Source organism: Nymphalis io, chromosome 11 (genome assembly GCF_905147045.1).
Source record: "Nymphalis io chromosome 11, ilAglIoxx1.1, whole genome shotgun sequence".
Classification (NCBI taxonomy): Eukaryota; Metazoa; Arthropoda; class Insecta; order Lepidoptera; family Nymphalidae; genus Nymphalis; species Nymphalis io.
In genome coordinates, this window is record NC_065898.1 from 11,394,583 (window position 1) to 11,413,584 (window position 19,002).

At 32.9% G+C, this 19,002-nt stretch overlaps 2 protein-coding genes across 4 annotated transcripts; both read left to right on the top strand.

Annotated features, from left to right (window-relative positions):
- Nucleotides 1-258: 258 nt before the first annotated feature.
- On the top strand, nt 259-12,807 carry LOC126771769 (mitochondrial 2-oxoglutarate/malate carrier protein-like). Its single transcript, XM_050491859.1, has 7 exons — nt 259-476; nt 1,119-1,337; nt 7,665-7,758; nt 7,956-8,041; nt 8,414-8,516; nt 9,658-9,776; nt 10,022-12,807. The coding sequence occupies exons 1-7, from the start codon at nt 400-402 to the stop codon at nt 10,200-10,202; spliced, it is 879 nt and encodes a 292-aa protein (XP_050347816.1). The 5' UTR covers nt 259-399; the 3' UTR covers nt 10,203-12,807.
- Nucleotides 12,808-13,446: 639 nt separating this feature from the next.
- LOC126771767 (mitochondrial 2-oxoglutarate/malate carrier protein-like) lies at nt 13,447-18,635 on the top strand. Of its 3 annotated transcripts, none has more exons than XM_050491856.1 (7): nt 13,447-13,554; nt 14,390-14,465; nt 15,382-15,600; nt 15,870-16,058; nt 16,680-16,782; nt 17,711-17,832; nt 18,380-18,635. In XM_050491856.1, the coding sequence occupies exons 2-7, from the start codon at nt 14,392-14,394 to the stop codon at nt 18,564-18,566; spliced, it is 894 nt and encodes a 297-aa protein (XP_050347813.1). In that variant the 5' UTR covers nt 13,447-13,554; nt 14,390-14,391; the 3' UTR covers nt 18,567-18,635. The 3 variants fall into 3 exon arrangements, with proteins under 3 accessions (XP_050347813.1, XP_050347811.1, XP_050347814.1); XM_050491854.1 differs by having other exon boundaries at nt 13,447-13,550; XM_050491857.1 differs by lacking the exons at nt 13,447-13,554; nt 14,390-14,465 and adding an exon at nt 14,849-15,202.
- The last annotated feature ends 367 nt before the right edge of the window (nt 18,636-19,002 follow it).

The following is a 19,002-nucleotide window of genomic DNA, read 5'->3' on the forward strand; positions in this document are numbered from 1 at the left end:
AACTTCGTAATTTTGTACTTTTCGGTAAATAGTTGCGGATCAAAGTTTTTTTTATTTAATTAAATTTAGTTTTGGCTAAATGTAAATCGAATCATAGGCATGACATGTACCATTTCTTAATGTTTTAATTCGTTTTAACTGTTTTGTTCATTGTACTCAAAGAAACGTAGGTTCTCTGTGATTTATATGTCGTGATTATATTATTGACAAATGTTACAGCTTATGTCAGTTGTTATTTGACAATCAGATGTTTGTGTGAAGTTTTAAACCACATAGATGATAGATCGAAATTCCACTGATAGTTTAAGTTTAAAAGTCATTATTGACTGGTCGCCGCGTACGGCAATTCATTTTATAAATAAAAATATATAAACCGAGTTAACTGCTTATAAAATCAAAATGGCTCAGCAGGTTGCTGTACCAAAGGAGCGGTATATACCGAATGGACTTAAATTCGCGTTTGGTGGTCTCTCGGGGTATAAAATTTTATTTATGTAACCTTGTGTCCTTTTCACTATCAATGTCAATTTCGTTTTTAAAATAGAACTTTGTTTTTTTCATAATTATGTTACAGTACGTGTATACATTGATAGAATAGTAATAAATTTGTAAAATATTAGTAATAGTGTTTTATCGTAAAAGACACCATACTGCTTAGTAATTCAAAGTCAATTGGTCAAGTTATGATGTTGACAAACTGGAATTATAGTTACTGTAAATAACAATATTATTATTGCATTGGTTATGTAATTAATGAACATATAAGAATATTTACTGTTTTTGGTGTTATTGTTACGTGACATTAAATTACAGCGATGTAAATTTAGTGTGAGGTAATTTGTCCGAGGGAAAAAAATACATACAGTATACGTTGTAAAATTAACCGTTCGAACATCTATTGAGGCAATATCATGTTATGCAAGGGATTTATGTAAAGTTTTTTTAATCAGGCAGTATTAAAAAATATATTAGCCACAAAAAAAAAATCTTACCTTAAATAAACTTGTTATTTTCAATGTACGGTCAACACCAAAAATTGTCTTGATGGAATCTTAATACTGAGATTTAAACAAAAGAGTATTAAAAATCCATGGTTCCAATATGAATATTCTTTTCAGCATGGCTGCAACATGTGTAGTGCAGCCATTAGATTTGATAAAAACACGGATGCAGTTGAGTGGAGGTGGTCGAACTTCATTTGCTGTGGCTGGAGAGATTATAGCCAGGGAAGGATTCTTCTCATTGTATGCTGGTCTTACTGCCGGGCTACTCAGACAGGCAACATATACGACAACACGTCTTGGAATATATACTTGGATGTTTGATTCTTATAGAGAGTAAGTAGTGATACTAAGATTTTATTGCTAATCATTATATAAATATTATTTTATGACATGAAGTCATTCATAAGGCCAATTCTACTCATAAGCAATATAAGAATGTGAACTATGCCTTAAACTGTCAATTACTTCGGCAAGACTGAGATCTAAAGTACTAATACACTTGTACTTGTAGTAACACAGTCTAACTAACTCTTCAAAATGGACTGCAGCAATTCAACTTCTTGATGTTGGTAGGATATATCAGATATGTATAATATATACAAAGTCAGTATTCTAATTTCATAAATACTACTAAGCTCGGTGGAAATTGTAGTTCAGCAAGTATTTGTTATGGTAGCTATTGATCAAGATTTAAAACAAATGTCAGTGATCTATGAAAATGACATTTATTGATATCTTTTCATTTATGTATGTTAGATATTGTAATATGTATATAATGTTACAAGTAAGGTATGAACATATTCTATTTTTTTTATTCTCTTAATGTTCAACATCTTTTTTATTGGTCCACCTATAATATCGTTTAAAGAACCCATTGCTTTTTTTTTAAACTAAATAGAGTTTAAATTATTAATTATACAATTGCGACAAAGAAGCTATGCATCAAGCCGGTAACATTATTTATTCTCAAGATAAGAAAGGTGAAAAAAAAATTAACATTAAATATTTTCATAAATACGGACATGTAAGAATTGTCTAATTCGTATATACAACTTCCTGAGGTCCTTAAAACATACTTTTTTCAAAATGGACTGGGCTACCAACAAACGGAAAAAAATTAATTTATGTTATAATATTAAGTTTGGTTAATTTAAGTTATTTGACAGTAACAAGCAGTTTTAATTCGTCATTTTATAAGATTAATATAATTTGTAATAAACTAATTGTAATTGTAAAACTTAGAAAATGTTATGTTGTACTTTTAAATGTTTAGATGCTACTGATGCTTTGCACTTAAAATATTAAGAAATGATTTATTTCAGTTTATAGTGACAGTTTGTAGTAACTGATATCATCTGTATGCTAAATCATAAATATCATATGGCTCGTGAAATATTAATTTATTATTGACAACAACAGCGATGGAAAATTACGATATTACAAAATATTTATCTATTATGAAATATATACGTCACAAAATACATGAGTCAGCACACTCGGACAAAATATATAGATTTTCATAAATATGTATGGGTCAAAGCCAATAAAATTTTCAACCATTTTACCGTCTTCACTTTTGACATTAGTCATAATCATTAATCACGTCATAATATTTGATAAACTAAATTTTATTCGTTTAGGAATACGAATTAAATACAAAGTTACTTATTAAACTGGTTTTTTTTAATTAATTATATCTAGTAAAATTTGTACAGATAAAAAAGGAATCAAATAAATACTGCAGTTTTTGTTTCAATTTCAAATATATTATTTTATTTAAAAAAACCGATATGTTACAGTATAATACATATAGTATTATATAATATCAATAATCAGTAAGTTATAATCGTGATTACAGACAGACTACATTTTAAAAAAGTTATATAAACAATTCAATTTATTCTCATTCATTGTTCTGTTGCTCTGTATTAACTTAATCTACATTTCGCTACGCCAATTAATATCAATGTTGCAATTGCGTAATTTTAATTTAAAACAATCTATTTTTATTGTCTTCATGAAGAAATTGAATTCCCCTCATTTTTAAACTCCCACTGCGGCCTGCTTTCTTCTTAAGCAAAAGATTCGAAACTTATCCCAAGTCGCTATATCAATGCGGTTTCACAAATTTAGCACATGACATGTTTTTATCGAGTGTTCTAGCAAAAATTTTTTTACAAAATGGAAACCTTCGGAAAGATTAAGGTCCCCCATCCGAAGCTCGGGTATCTTTCCGGGAGTTATGTGGGATTCTTCCCTACTAAAGCCATATCCTTGGTACAAATCGGTAAGGTTGCTGGATCATATCGATATAACGCATTCGTCCCTCCCGTATTGTGCTCCGCTCGTGACTCGGCGGAGCTCTCCTTATGGGGCAGAGGTAATAAAAAAAAGAGTGCGTACGGCAGCTCGAGCCCATCCTGGTTGCCACCCCACGCGTCCACGGCCCCAGAGTCAAGCTCTTTCGTTTCAGCTTCGGGTGTTGAGGCTGAAATTGAAGAAGGGCTAGCCACTTGACTATCTTGGCTCTTATTTGTATTCTTTAATTGTTGACCTTCAAATAATATGTCTTTCTAATTAAACTATAATTATATAGCTTATTCTGGCCACAGGAGCAGTACAGAAAATAATTAACTGACATTGAATTAACTTGATACAAGATCAAGGTCGGAAATAATAATTAATTATTTGGGTCGAGCAAAACTCGGTCGTCCAGTGTTGAATAAATAGAAATATTTGCAATGCATAATTTGACGAGCCGGTTGGCGTGGTTGGTAGATACTTGCCTTTTACGCCGAAGGTTGTGGGTTGAACCCAGGACAGACATTTGTGTGCATGAACATATCTGTTTGTCCTGAGTCTGGGTGTAATTATCTATATAAGTATATACTTACAAAAGAAAAGTAGTATATGTAGTATATCAGTGGTCTGGTTTCCATAGCACAAGCTTTGTACAAGCTTAATTTGAAATCAGATGGCCGTGTGTGAAAAATATCCCAGGATATTATATTATTATAATAAAGCAAAGCGATTGCAAATCGAATGGCATAAAATGTAAATCTAAGGCTTGTTTATCTTTACTCCTTTGATCGGAATAGGTTACAGTTATTTGCTTATAAATGTAATAATATTAATCGTTCGTGACTTGCTTGAATTATCATTTGATAGGCTAATGATTGAGGTGTGATAAATATTAGGATGAATCGGCAATTCATAGCTTATTGGATAATATTTTATCTCTAGCTACATCAGTTGACTCAGCGAGTTCGCATAGCGATATCGCATTGTTTGTCAGATAATTTGGTGTATGACAAACACGTTATACACATATAGATTTCATCATTCATTGTATGTAATTTTCACGTTGTCATATTCGGACAATTAATGGAAATGAGCAAAAAACTCGTGGTTCTGGTTAAGTTGATACCGCCATCTTTTCTAAACCTTTTTTTTTTACGTCATAGGGTCGAGAAATGGTTTTAAGCGAATCTCAATCAAGTGCTTCGAATACAACCCAGCAGATAAAAAAAAAACAACTCATTTTTTATTCTGCTACATTACTTGTGACTGAAATAATCACATGTTGTAGCAATGGTAATGATGTCCTTCTGACCGATTAAGGTCATTGTCAAGAGAGACTAGCCATTAGCGCACGACATATTAAAATGCACAAGTGTATGCACAAACACAGATGTAGTTACTATCGCAATCCGATGGGACTGCAATCCGATCCGACCGGAAAGGGTTGAGGTATAGGACCAACGGCTTTACGTGCTTTCTGAGGCATGGGAGTGCACACACTTTTAACACGCGGACTCCGGGCCGCTACTGAGAATCATCAACAAAAAAACCCAATAACTTTTATTGGCCCGACCTGTGGTTAGAACCCTGTACCTCTTGATCTGTGGCCTTATATCTAGCCATTAGACCAACGATGCAGTAAACAATACTTGTAATACTTATGAAGGTTATATTAAGGTATATTGAATGACATGTTATGAAAATATTTCTACATTTTTCGTTATATAATGCTAATTACATATATACCATTATCTAGGTAAAATCTACGTCACGTTGTATTATGATTGCGTTTTTAAAAATACTATCAATCGTATTCTCAAGACCGTGAGCCAGTGAGGTCATGGGCCTCAAACAGATTAACGATTTTACTTTCACTTTTATTATTCGCATAGTAGACGTGATGATATATTATTATCGCAGTGTAATAAACTGCAATAATGACAGAATATTTAATATAAAAGAATCTCCTAAATGTAAATAGTGTAACTAAGTCGAATACCTACCTATATATATCAAATTCTAACGAAATGTGTATTCCAAAAGAGCGTCCGCAATTTCCAATCTATTATCGGTGTTTTACAATTTACAAATTCACTTAGCTTAACATTATCAACAAATGAAGCCGACACTAAAAATAGATAGATAAAAATGTTATTGTACTCGCTAACCAATGTAATTTTCAGAGATGAGTTATACTTTGAAGATAATATGTTACGTATTAAATATGGTAAATTGTAAGAAAACACGTTTCGTTTTTAATAATAATGATTTTAATTGAATTTAAAAAAAGAATGTTTTATTTAATTTCTCATAGTGTTTTTGTACAAACTTGATTAGATACAAAACACAGATCAGTAATACTACTGTCAGATTTGAATGTGTTATATACTGTTTCGACTTGAAGGATTATTATAGAAGGAATATAATATATACCGGTATAATTACAAGGCATAAGTCAAGACACAACATCGTGAATGACATAGTTGGTAACGCATCGACGGCGTAAGGAGTGGCTTACACTTACACAGTGGGTGTAAGTGTAAGCCACTTACACCCGCTTACGCCGTCTCTTCTTATATTTGAGTTTAATAGCGTATTTTTAACTATATAACAGAATCATGTTATTATTTTTTAAATCTCTCTTATATAAAACTTCCCTTAAACTTCAAATTTTTATTACTATAAATTAATTCTGGCACGTAATCACGTAATAATTAACATTGTTCAATTGGTATAATGGTTATTTCTGTTTTTCGAATAGATTTATTTTAAATAGAATAGAATCAAAACCATATTGATAAATCATCAACGTCACGAGACGCAAATTCGTTAGATAAACTATCGACCTCTTGATTTGTTTGTCGAAAATATTTCAAAACACTAATTTGATAGCGTGACACTAAGAGCGTCTCTGTAACTATAAAATAATGGCTGAATAAATCAGCGATGGTGCTCTGTTTACCTGAAATACTGTAGACAAAGAATTTGTCAATACTATCGTCGTTATAGCGCTATAGGCATCATGATACGATGGCTACTGGGTCTAGATCTACTTAAGGTCTTAAGGGAGTACAAGGTCAGACAAAATACAAGATCTCTTGCCTGCCAACTGGCTGCCAGTGAAGGCATGCCTTCTCGCTGGTTTAGAACAGAACCCAACATAAGGATGACCATGCACACAGTAAGCCTTTAAATCGTTTCATCGGAGTAACCTTGCTTGTTGGGAGTATCCGAGTTCGGATTTCGCGATGATAAAAGTTATTTTAGTTTTCATTCAAGGTCAATCCTCAGTAAGTCCCGTCATATCAAATGGCTCCGGTCATATCAGATAGTTTTGTCTAAATACTTGTACATTATCTTGTATAATATCTCTTATGCAATTAACTTGTATCCGTTGATAGATGACATCATTAAGATATCACCGTCAAAGGGGAAGGCACAGATACAAAAAATGTGGTATTCGTTTTGATATAATTCACACGCCGGACCGTAACTTCCGGGATTCCATTCCAAATTTCTATGTACGTTTGTAATCAAACCCTAACTTACATATTGTATCTCAAAACTATGTAAATAATTCGCTGTATAATTAATTCTTATTCATTAGGAGAGTATTTTTGTTCAGCTGATGTGGTCGATACCTTATGGCATCTGACATTTCCTTGCACTTTCGTCAGTTGTATATACAATTGTGTAATATTATGTGAATGATAAATATTATTATCATATTAAACATTTGCGTAGCAAACTCTGTCTGAATGCATACGATCTTTATTTATTTACATACATATGTTATAACTTATATTTTCCAATACGATTACATCCTTGCAGATGCCATGTTATTGCTATATGTTAACAGCCTGTGAATGTCCCACTGCTGGGCTAAGGCCTCCTCTCCCTTTTTGAGAAGAAGGTATAGAGCTTATTCCCCCACGCTGCTCCAATGCGGGTTGGTGGAATACACACGTGGCAGAATTTCATAGACACATGCAGGTTTCCTCACGACGTTTTCCTTCGGCGTTTATCACGAGGTTAATTATAATCACAAATTAAGCACATGAAAATTCAGTGGTGCTTGCCAGGATTTGAACCCACGATCATCAGTTAAAATTCACACGTTCTTACCACTGGGCCATCTCGTCTTTAAAAAAAAAAGAAAATTATTACTATGCAGTGAAATAATGTCTTTTGAACCCAAACAACATAATAATCTTTGGAGTTTGTTTTGTATTTTTCCTTATCTTTGAAATACTATGATAAATTTGTTACATATTTATAGAACGATATATTCCGAGTATTTCACGTAACATAAAAAAATGTTTCTTGAATTAAATTTATCAAGTTTGATCATTTTTCCAGACGTAATGCCGGCGCTGCGCCTGGCTTCGGTACTAAGACGCTGTTAGGTGTTGCTGCTGGATCTGTCGGTGCTTTCGTCGGCACCCCAGCTGAGGTAAATTATAACTCACGATTCTCTTACCCTTATCCTGCTGTGAGTTCATGAGCCTGTCCATAAATTATTTAATTAAATTAAAAAACAAATACGTTTAAAGAGAGAAACAACAAAAAGTGTTGTTTCTCTCTTTATTTAAAACCGTAATTCGTGCGTTCGTGAATGACTTTATTGTAAAACTTTTTTTTTGTTTCCAGGTAGCGCTCATTCGTATGACGGCTGACGGAAGACTGCCAATGGAGCAACGGAGAAACTATAAGAATGTTCTAGATGCGTTATTGAGGTAAGCGATTTGATTACTGTTTACATTCCATTTATGGTGTGACTTCGAACCGTGTTCTAACTTTGAAAATGCGTAATATATTTTTTAATTCGTCATAATGAAACGTACGTAATATATATATAAAAAGAGAGAAAAAATATATTTCGACTCCTTTTTAAAGCCTTTTCCGTAAATGATATATTAAAAAGTATTTAAATATACATTTATAACAATTTAAATATTTTTTTCGAGAGGCTACATTTCTGCTACTTCAAGTTCTTCATTAAAAAATGATTATCGATTTAAATGATGTCGTAATCGTAAGCCAGGTATTTGAACCGCTCTATGTTTAAAAATATTATTTTCCTGACGGTTCCAACAACTCGTGTACAGGATAGTCCGCGAGGAGGGCGTCCTGAAGCTGTGGCGCGGCGCCACGCCCACCGTGGCGCGCGCCATGGTCGTCAACGCGGCGCAGCTCGGCACGTACTCGCAGGTACTGCTCGCACATAACGCGGCATCGTTGTCTAAACACTACCCGTGCCCGCGGCTTCACCTACGATGAATTGTGTTTTTTTTTTTTTTTTTATAGAATAGGAAGGCGGACGAGCATATGGGCCACCTGATGGTAAGTGGTCACCAACGCTCTTAGACATTGGCATTGTAAAAAATGTCAACCATCGCTTATAGCCAATGCGCCACCAACCTTGGGAACTAAGATTTTATGTCCCTTGTGCCTGTAATTACACTCGCTCGCTCACCCTTCAAACCGGAACACAACAATATCAAGTATTGCTGTTTTGCGGTAGAATATCTGATGAGTGGGTGGTACCTACCCAGACGAGCTTGCACAAAGCCCTACCACCAGTAAAGTGTCTCAAGATAGCTTAATTGCCAGACCTTATATGTACGTTATATAAGAGGTGCGGTAACCGAACAACCCTTGAGGTGGTGACAAATGACCGGCCGTAAAAATATACCAACTCCATGCAGTGTACACATACGTCGATAGACTAATGTGATATGACCGAACTAATAATAATGATAAGTTATATCGTTACCAATCATATTTTGAAGTTGATTTAAAAAAAAAATCCACCAACCCGCATTGGAGCAGCGTGGTGGAATAAGCTCCAAACCTTCTCCTCAAAAAGGGAGAGGAGGCCTTAGCCCAGCAGTGGGACATTTACAGGCTGTTACTACTACTACTTAAAAAAAATTAATTGATTTTTATTGTCTTTTATAAAATATTATCTTTTTTATATTATATAGAAAGATAAACGGCAAATCGTCCACATGATTATTGGTCACCACCGCCAATAGACATTGACGATGTAAGAAATATTAACAATTCCTTACATCGCCAATGCACCACCAATATAGGGAACTAAGATATTATGTCCCTCGTGCTTGTAGTTAAACTGGCTCAAACCGGAACACGACAATACCTCTGTTTGGCGATAGAATATCTGATGAGTGGGTGGTACCGTCCCAGGCGGGCTTGCATAAGGCTCTACCACCAAGAAATCTTCTAATAAAACTTCAAAGCTTACACAGTAACCGATTTAACAAATCGTTTACGATTTAAATGTATGTTTAAATTGTTTTTGCCATAAATCTTTTAAAATGTTCCTAAGGCAAGAGAGATGTTCGTGACGTACGTACCTGACGGTATACTCCTACACTTCTGCGCATCCATGGTGTCGGGTCTGGTGACCACCATCGCCTCCATGCCCGTCGACATCATTAAGACCAGGTAAATATTTATAATCATATGGTACGTCAAAATATTTTAATGTTGCCATTAACATAATGTACAATATACATTATGTTAATTACATTAAAAACAAATTGTCCACACGCCCCCCCTACCACCTTTTATGTTTTCTTGGTCTAATAAAGAAATTAATTCTGTACCTTTGAGTTTAGAAGATATTTCATAAAAAAAAACTATTTAATGTAAAATGTCATATAAAACCTAGATATTTGTATCGTTCACAGAATTCAAAACGCAGCCAAAGGTCAGTCACAGATAGAGGTCGTAACGAGTCTCTTGAAGAAGGAGGGTGTATTATCTCTATGGAAGGGCTTCCTGCCGTACTACGCTCGTATCGGACCTCACACGGTGCTGACCTTCATATTCCTCGAACAGATGAACACAGCATACTTCAAATACACGTAAACCGTTTGGGTGGAAATAAATTCAAAGCTATCGTGATAGAGGTAAGATAAATTTAATTTGATTGTCTTAAATGTTAATTGAACGTAGCTCTTCAAATAGGTCGCTAATTATATTAATATATTACTTTGTGATAAATAATTAGGTATATAATGTTTTTTTTTTAATTATTTATATATGATGTGAAACTATATATATATAGCTAAGAACTTGGTCGTGATATCAAGTCATGTTCTTAAATACTAACGGATTTATTTTTACGTTGCTTATCGGTTGTTTAGTTGAACAAAGATTTCGTTCTCTTTCTGTCCTTATTGATTTGACATTAGAAAGAAGAAGACAGTATTGTTTAATTGAAAACCCGCGAAACAATGTCGTTTAGTAAGGTCGTATGATTTTATGATGATTAAATTTTATTTAAAGAATGAATAGAATAATAAAAACAATTAACAATCGGTTTGCACGATTTGTGATGTATTCGTGATATAGCCCTTACAGTGGTTACCATTCACAATCGAGTGGTCAATTTGCTGCCGAATTTTTATTACCAGTAAAAAGTTTTTTTTTTTAATAGTTAAATTTTATAGGCTAAAGTAAAATGTTTCAAGTCTAATTTATAACTTTAGTCTTTGGAAATTATATATCTTGCATTTTATTAATAAAGTCAGACTGTCTGTTAGCTACGTTCAATGAAATAAAAAGATGAGCTTCATGTTTGTTTAAAAATAAAGCTTGTTCTACACTTTATTTTCTATGCTATATTTATAAATATCGTCGCTTATTTTGTTGATTTTTTGAAACATTTTGCACTTTAAGTCTTTATATAAAACTATGTTTACAATTAATAAATTATTTGTATGAATCTAAATTTTTGAAACAGTTAATAAATGTTAAATTTACTTTTTAATGAATTATTAATATAACATTTGTATATTAAAATATTAGTAATTGATTAAAAATATGCTATGCACAAAAACTCAAATGCTTTTATAATTTTTTAGCCAGGACTTTATCTAAGATAAATTTTTAACTGGCAACCTTAAAGAAAGTAACAATGTGATACAATATCAAACGAAAACTACCACATACCAAAAGACAATACTTTAGATACTTTTTTTACTAGCAACTTTGCTGTTAATGGTATATTATAATATTAGTTATTTTAGTGGTAACATTACAAACGCACGTAAGAAAATTGTCTTGTATACACTGCCGTATAATAAAATCTCGTTTTCTTTTTCAATTTAAAAAGCGTTTTTTCAAATAATTTCAACCCAAACTGATAAAATATAATATTTTGGAGTGCCAAATATAAAAAAAAAAATCGCTTGTTTGCTTTTTATATTAATTTGCTGTTATGTACAAAATAGTTTTAGGTAATCAACTTTTTTATATAATTTTATAGATTTACATTAATTTGCATTATTTATTGTACAAATGCTTAATCAACATTAAAAGTTCACAAAGTCCACAGTGGACTCTAAAGGATCATTATTATTTTTAGAGAAAAGCTTATTAAAACATTTAGTTTTTATTTGTATTCATATATGAAAGTTCGATATATTTCCATTATAAAATAAATTGTTCCTTCTTTTAACTGTATTCAGATAAATATATTTTATTGTTTTGTTTATTTTTATAATTTTCTAAAAGGTCTTTTTATATATTATCTGTGACTCACATACGCGCCATTTTTGCATTTTTTTTATAAATGTATATTTTTATAGCTAGCATTTTATGTTTCATTGTTAAATTTAGTCTTAGAATTCTATAGCTGAAACCATATTTTTCTACAATGGCATCATTAAAGCACTTGATACATGTCTTATAAACATCTTGTGTAAGTAAGACGAATCTCTTTAATTTGCAAAAGTGACGTATTAATTGTATTGACGTATGTATTTGTGTCTCTTTTTAACATCAATTTAATTGTTGGATTGAACTAACTGTACAACAGAGACAACACTATTGTATTTAAATTCCTACACGGCACTAACGAAATAATCTGTGTTCATTGTGCACATTTGTCGCAGAGACAAAAGCTTAATCAGCTAATATATTGTTTTTTTTAAAGCAAATAATTAAGTATCTGTATAAGATTGTCTCCTAAAATACATTTTGATTAATTTCTATTTTTTTTTATCTGTGTCAAATAGGATTATGTGCACAATAGAAAATAAAATAAAATATTTTACTATTCACGAAAATATAATGAATTCAGAGTGACCAAGGCTGTTAAGGCAAATATTTGTTTTTTTTTTGAGTCCTTTGATATGTAACCATCAGCCGATAAACAGGACTTAAATATGTATTTGCTTATAACGTCATTTGACATTTCTGTGCAAATGAAGCGAGTATAAACAAATACGTCCTCTGCATATAATATATATATCGGACAAGATGATGCAAATAATTGGAAATGCTACACCGAGTGCCGCCATAAGAGAAATATGTCACTTTGTTTGCTGAGATGTGCAAGTTGGAAGGTTTTGTAATATGTGGTCGCTCTTATTTGTTAGTTAAGCATAAATTCAACAAATATATTTTTATAGATGCAAATATATGTAACTTAAGAGAATGTTGCTATTAAAGTTTGTTATGAAAAATATATTCTGTTGTTATTTCCTTTTTCCCGTCAATATCAACCTAAATTCAATTATCTCAATTCTCTAGAATAATCGATATAAAATTATGAAGATTTTTTTTTTCATGAAATATGTATAACAGACAACAGTAACAGCCTGTTAATGTCCCACTGCTGGGCTAAGGCTTCCTCCCCCTTTTGAGGAGAAGGTTTGGAGCTTATTCCACCACGCTGCTCCAATGCGGGTTGGTGGAATACACATGTGGCAGAATTTCAACGAAATTAGACACATGCAGGTTTCCTCACGATGTTTTCCTTCACCGTTAAGCACGAGATGAATTATAAACACAAATTAAGCACATGAAAATTCAGTGGTGCTTGCCCGGGCTTGAACCCGCGATCATCGGTTAAGATTCACGCGTTCTTACCACTAGGCCATCTCGGCGTGAAATATGTATGCAGACTGGCAAATGGGCCATCTGATGGTAAGTGGTCACCACCGCTCATAAACATTGGTGATGTAAGAAATATTAATTCCGAACACACGAGATTAATAATAATAACACGCGAATAACATTATTTATGGTTTAACGGTTGACAGAAATTGAAAATTGGCATTTAATAATTTAGAACTTGAAACATAATCGCTTGTGAAAACTTTTCAGGTGGTCATGCGGCCAGTCTTTTACTCTTTGTTCATGCGATCGTCTTACAATTTGTTGAAATATTTGGTGTTATATTGTACCACAGTTCCAGGTTGAACACTTGTAGGTATTAATTATCAAAAAAAATAAGTCTGAACGAAACGGTAATATGATGATAACAATATTTTATAGTCTTTTTTAATAAAATAAAAGCTATCGCATGTTGGTTTTTGTTATTAGTGCTCTAAAATATGTCCCTGAAAAGCGAGGTCAAGCTTAGAGAACCTACTTAAGCTCCGTATTCTACAATGCGCGTGTATACACGATAATGGGCGTATATTTATCTATAATAATTATGCCAATAAGGTAGCGCGGAAACTCGCACATTTTTTGAGTCTGTCCCCTTGACATATTCTCGAGGGTCAGTCGTACATGGTTCATCGTCAATATGCCGTTGTTGTTGAAATGTTGTTAACGAATTAGCAGTGATAATTTCTATTTCCATACTCTTCAATTCTGAACACAATAACTAAATGTTTTGATTTTTGGTGGTAACATAACTGATAAATGGTTTGCGCAAAGTAACGAGTCAAATGTTTGAGCTTTAGCAAAAAAAACATGTCAAAATCAAGCAATTATCAAACCAAAATATATTATTCTTTTCCATGTAATAACTATAAAATCAACAAGAAAAATTGAGTGAGCGGTACGCACTCAAGGGATAAAATAATAAAACATAGTGCTGTAGGTACTGTTACGAGACGTCAGTAACAGAAATCGTCAAAACTAATAAAAAATAATATGAACTTTTCAAAACTGACAGAAATGAAACATGGATATAAATTACAAAGTCAAAATACTTTAACTTAATACGTAATTAAAAATTATTGATACAAATTCTATAAATAAAATCAATTATTTAAAAAGTGTAGTATTTTTAAAAAAAGTTAATCATGGTCAAGGTATGTCTCAAAAAACTGGACCGACAAAGAAGAACGCGCCATGGCATGTTGCAACGGTGCTTGGAGGAATTTCTGGGTACTATTTTCTATTCTATTTCTACCTAAAGTAAAATAAAGTAAATGTAAATGTCCCACTAGTCTTCTTAGGGTCCGTTCACACAGACCGGCTCGGAGAGGAGAGCAGATTTTTATCACGTTGGAAACAGTGTTTTGAGTGATTGTAGTAAAGTTTATTTTTGCATTTGCACCTTTTTTGTCATTAAAAATGCCTGAACGCGCTTCGTGTGAAGTAATAAAAGGAGCCGACCGGCTCCGCTTGCGTGCTCTTTCTCGCTCGCACAGCCGATCCAATCGTATACGACCAATCAATATCGGCCAATTCCAAGCGTATACGACCCGGTCTGTGTGAAAAGAAAAAAGCAGGCCGATGCTCTCCGAGCCGGTCTGTGTGAACGGACCCTTATTGGGCCAAGGCCTCCTTTCCTTTTGAGGGCTCTTCTTTGAAGTTTGAAGTTTATTCTACTACGTTTTTCAAATGGAAGTTGTTACCCAACACATATGACAAGATTTATTTGAAACTATAATTTATACAAAACCTTTTAATAGTGTAAAGTTGGTCATCGCTTTATTATTATATAAGGTATAATATATATGAAAAATATATTCGGCCATCTAACTTTCATTTCATTCACAACACCATAAACATCAATACCAACCCTTGTTTGCACCACCATCATTGTCTTATTTAGAGTAGGAAGAGTGATGGAGTTAGAGAAAAGAAAAGTATCCCATAGTCTCAAAATATATATATAAGTAAAGCATTATAACAAAAATGTCAAATTAAGTAATTAAAGTTTGTCCTGTCTCTTATTTCCTTGCCATATTCGTTTCCTCGAATAAAGAAAAATCGTACCCAGCATGTACTGAAAGAGACTCCATCCATCCGTCTACTAATACTAATTCATAGATATTATATTTTACAATATTTTTAGTATGATAGCAACAACAGCTGTACATCCTTTAGACCTAATCAAAGTGCGTCTACAATTGCTCTCCCGATATTGTACTACGAGAGAAATGGCTCGTCAAATAGTACGTTGCAGAGGGTACAAGGCATTGTACGCTGGACTCTCTGCTGGCTTATTCAGGCAGACAACCAACACCACAACTAGACTTGGTGTTTATCATGCGCTCTATAATATCCACTACAGGTATTGCTTGTTTATTTGTAAGAAAATATTCTTGTATGTTTTGTTTTTTAATTCCAATATTCTGAACCAATAATTTTATATTTATAAACCTGTAAAAAAATTTCTTTGCACAATAATTCAAAAGGTCTTTTTATGTATTCGGCGCTAGACATCCCAAGCTTGATTAAACCAAGAAAAAATACATAACATTTTAAGCTTATTCTTAATTCAAATCGTATTACTGGCTTATTATATTACCCTCGAATAACTGCTACTATTACCTTCTACAGGAAATATGAAAGATATCCAGTTATTTATGAAAAGATCACCATTGGTATAACTGCAGGGTTGGCTGGAGCTTTAGCAGGACACCCCTCGGAAGTGATTTTAGTGAGATTAATGGCAGACGGACCTTTAGAACCTTGTATAGAGTGCAGCTGTCCGAAAAAATACAAGGGCAGTTTTCACGCTCTTCAAAAGTTAGTTTTCTTTATGAAACACAAAGTTTTCAAGGCATTCTATAAAAGCACTGTTGAATTCAGAGGAATATTTTTAATGACACTTCTTATTAGTTGTACTCTAAATAGAATAAAGGGTTTAGTTGTTCTAATATTAAAGTAATTTTCAAACCATTCAATGAAATCGAGGTGGTCTCGCCTTACCGGTGCACAGATAAATGAAAACTAATTTAAAATATATGTCATCCATTGCCTGGCATGATTGACTATTTAAAAAAATAAAAGTAGGTAGTTGTAGTGTAACACGAAGAATACAATGTCTTTCTTTCTTTTTTTTTATAGAATAGGAAGGTGGACGAGTATATTTGCCACCTGATGGTAAATGGTCACCAACGCCCATAGACATTGGCATTGTAAGAAATGTTAACCATCGCTTACATCACCAATGCGCCACCAACCTTGGGAACTAAGATGTTATGTCCCTTGTGCCTGTAATTACACTGGCTCACTCACCCTTCAAACCGGAACACAACAAAACCGAGTACTGCTGTTTTGCGGTAGAATATCTGATGAGTGGGTGGTACCTACCCAGTCGAGCTTGTACAAAGCTCTACCACCAGTAAAATGTAATAATTATTGCAGAATATGTAAAGAAGAAGGCGCGCGTGCCTTATGGCGTGGTGGGACATTAACCCTCGGAAGGTCAGTCCTGGTCAGCATTGGGCAAATAGGGAGCTATTCACAGGTAAAACGATAATTTTAAGCAATGATTACTTTTATTATTAAAAATACACAAACGCCATAATCCTCTTACGATTCGGAGAAGTCTTAGAAACATTCGATACAGAGATCCTTTCATTCAATTGTCAGCCGGTCATTTTTATATTAAATAATAAAACTGTTCGCCTACATTATAATTATGAGGCTGCTTTATTAAGCTTATTCCATCGTACTGATTCTGTGCGGCTTGGTGGATATGTACACTTGGAATAAGTTGAAAACTCAGACGAACTTGCCTGGCTTCGAACCCGTAATCCTTAACACCCACCTTCTCTATCCATATCTCTCTAAAATTATACAATTCAATATATATGTAATGACACTAAAATTAACGGGTTTTATAAATATTAATAAGATTGATAAGCAGTGTACTGTTGTATTATAAATTTAATAAAATGTAGTAAAGCGTTCGTAAGCATGAGCAACTACTTATCCGAATGACATATTCATCTGGAGTCATCAATTATTCAAATCTTTAATCCATTAGAATAGCTCCAGTGTAACGTGCACATTCCACAAAATTAATAAACATTTTTTTTTATAATATAAGCAATGTGCCCTTGTGTGGTTTCATCCACTTTAAATTCCGTATGTATATGCCTGTTTCATGATGAGTATGTACATCGTATATGTTTGTCATGATAACCGTTAGTATAAATAAAGCTTTATTTATCATATAGCTTGACGTTTTTGTTTATTGGCACGTATCTAATGATTGTAGCGTGTTTTGAAGTTTACCCGAGAAAAACAGACATACAGAAAACGAATGGTTGTTTGGTAACTTGCAAGTAATCATATTATCTTAAACAAGGCAGTATCTAGAAATCACAAATATAATTTAATTTATTATATAGGTTTGTTAAATAGGAATGTTATTAATTTTTATGCGTTAGGTTCGGGAAAAATTCCGTGAAAAAAACCTGGCCAAGGGTCTTTCTCTGCACATATATACTTCGTTTGTCTCCAGCTTCCTCACCGCCGTCTTCACTTTACCAATTGATCTCGTTAAGACTAGGTAATAATGAACATTGTGCAAGTAGTATCAATTCTAAGTCTTAATCATATTTGTTACTAATTACTATCGTCATCAACCCTTCGTCGTCCACTGTTGGGCATAGGCCCCTCCAATGGCACATCTGACTTTAATTATAATATAGACCTAGTCAGTGCGACTGAACCCTACTTATTCAGGAGGATCCATACTAACTTAAAATGAATATACAAATTTTCATAGACATAAAGTACAGCTATTATTAATTCTTATAATTTGATTATTAGTTATATTTCTAGTAGCTACAATTTAAATATTTTGGATAATTTGTAATGTGTGACTTCCTTTATATTACATATATAATTATGCTAACGGCCAACTGCCAATTACTGCCCATGATATGCTCACGTCATGTGCCTCCTTTTTTGTCATGTAATTTTAGATTTATTCTTGTCTTTATCAGTGCTTATATACTTATATTTATATATTAGTATGTATTAGTAGTTTAATTATAACTAATATGAAACCTTTGTTTAATATTTAAAAATGTATATAATTTATTATATTTTAGATACCAAGTTAAGCGTAGAGGGATAAAACTGTCGGAAATATTTTCCGATATTCTTGAACGAAAAGGTATTTGGTATTTTTGGAAAGGTTTCGTTCCCTACTACGTGAGGATGGCGATACATACCACGATGTCGTTGCTGATATTCGATAAGCTGTATACAAAATATGTCGAACTTCACAAAGTTTAAAAAATAAAAATATATACTATATTAACTTAAAAAAAAGATTGGAATGTCAAAAGCCAATTAATGCAAGCAACTGTCCTGTAATTTATTCGTATATTTTTTAAATGATAAAAAAATTTAAAATTATTATGTAAATGATGTTACAGAATTACTCAGTAATGTTATGTATTGTTGTGAAATAATTCAAGTTAAATAATATAAATGTCAAATGAATATACTTGGTATTTATTAATGGGATTGAAGTAAGCTGTGTCACTCTTCGCGCCATAAACTTCGTTCTATTGATATTTTACTACGTGGAATGAGATAAAGTAACAATTATATATTATTATAATACATAATTTACTGGATAGGTACCACCCACTCATCAGATATTCTACCTCAAAACAGCAGTACTTGTTATTGTTGTGTTCCGGTTTGAAGGGTGAATGAGCCAGTG

What these genes read in the sequence shown, in the direction of transcription:
- LOC126771769 (XM_050491859.1), top strand. Translation starts at nt 400, where the DNA reads ATGGCTCAGCAGGTTGCTGTACCAAAGGAGCGGTATATACCGAATGGA. An exon ending in ATGTTTGATTCTTATAGAGA is followed by an intron (nt 1,338 to 7,664) that starts GTAAGTAGTGAT and finishes TCATTTTTCCAG; the next exon opens with ACGTAATGCCGGCGCTGCGC. An exon ending in GTTCTAGATGCGTTATTGAG is followed by an intron (nt 8,042 to 8,413) that starts GTAAGCGATTTG and finishes ACTCGTGTACAG; the next exon opens with GATAGTCCGCGAGGAGGGCG.
- LOC126771767 (XM_050491856.1), top strand. Translation starts at nt 14,392, where the DNA reads ATGTCTCAAAAAACTGGACCGACAAAGAAGAACGCGCCATGGCATGTT. An exon ending in CTCTATAATATCCACTACAG is followed by an intron (nt 15,601 to 15,869) that starts GTATTGCTTGTT and finishes TACCTTCTACAG; the next exon opens with GAAATATGAAAGATATCCAG. An exon ending in AAATAGGGAGCTATTCACAG is followed by an intron (nt 16,783 to 17,710) that starts GTAAAACGATAA and finishes TTTATGCGTTAG; the next exon opens with GTTCGGGAAAAATTCCGTGA.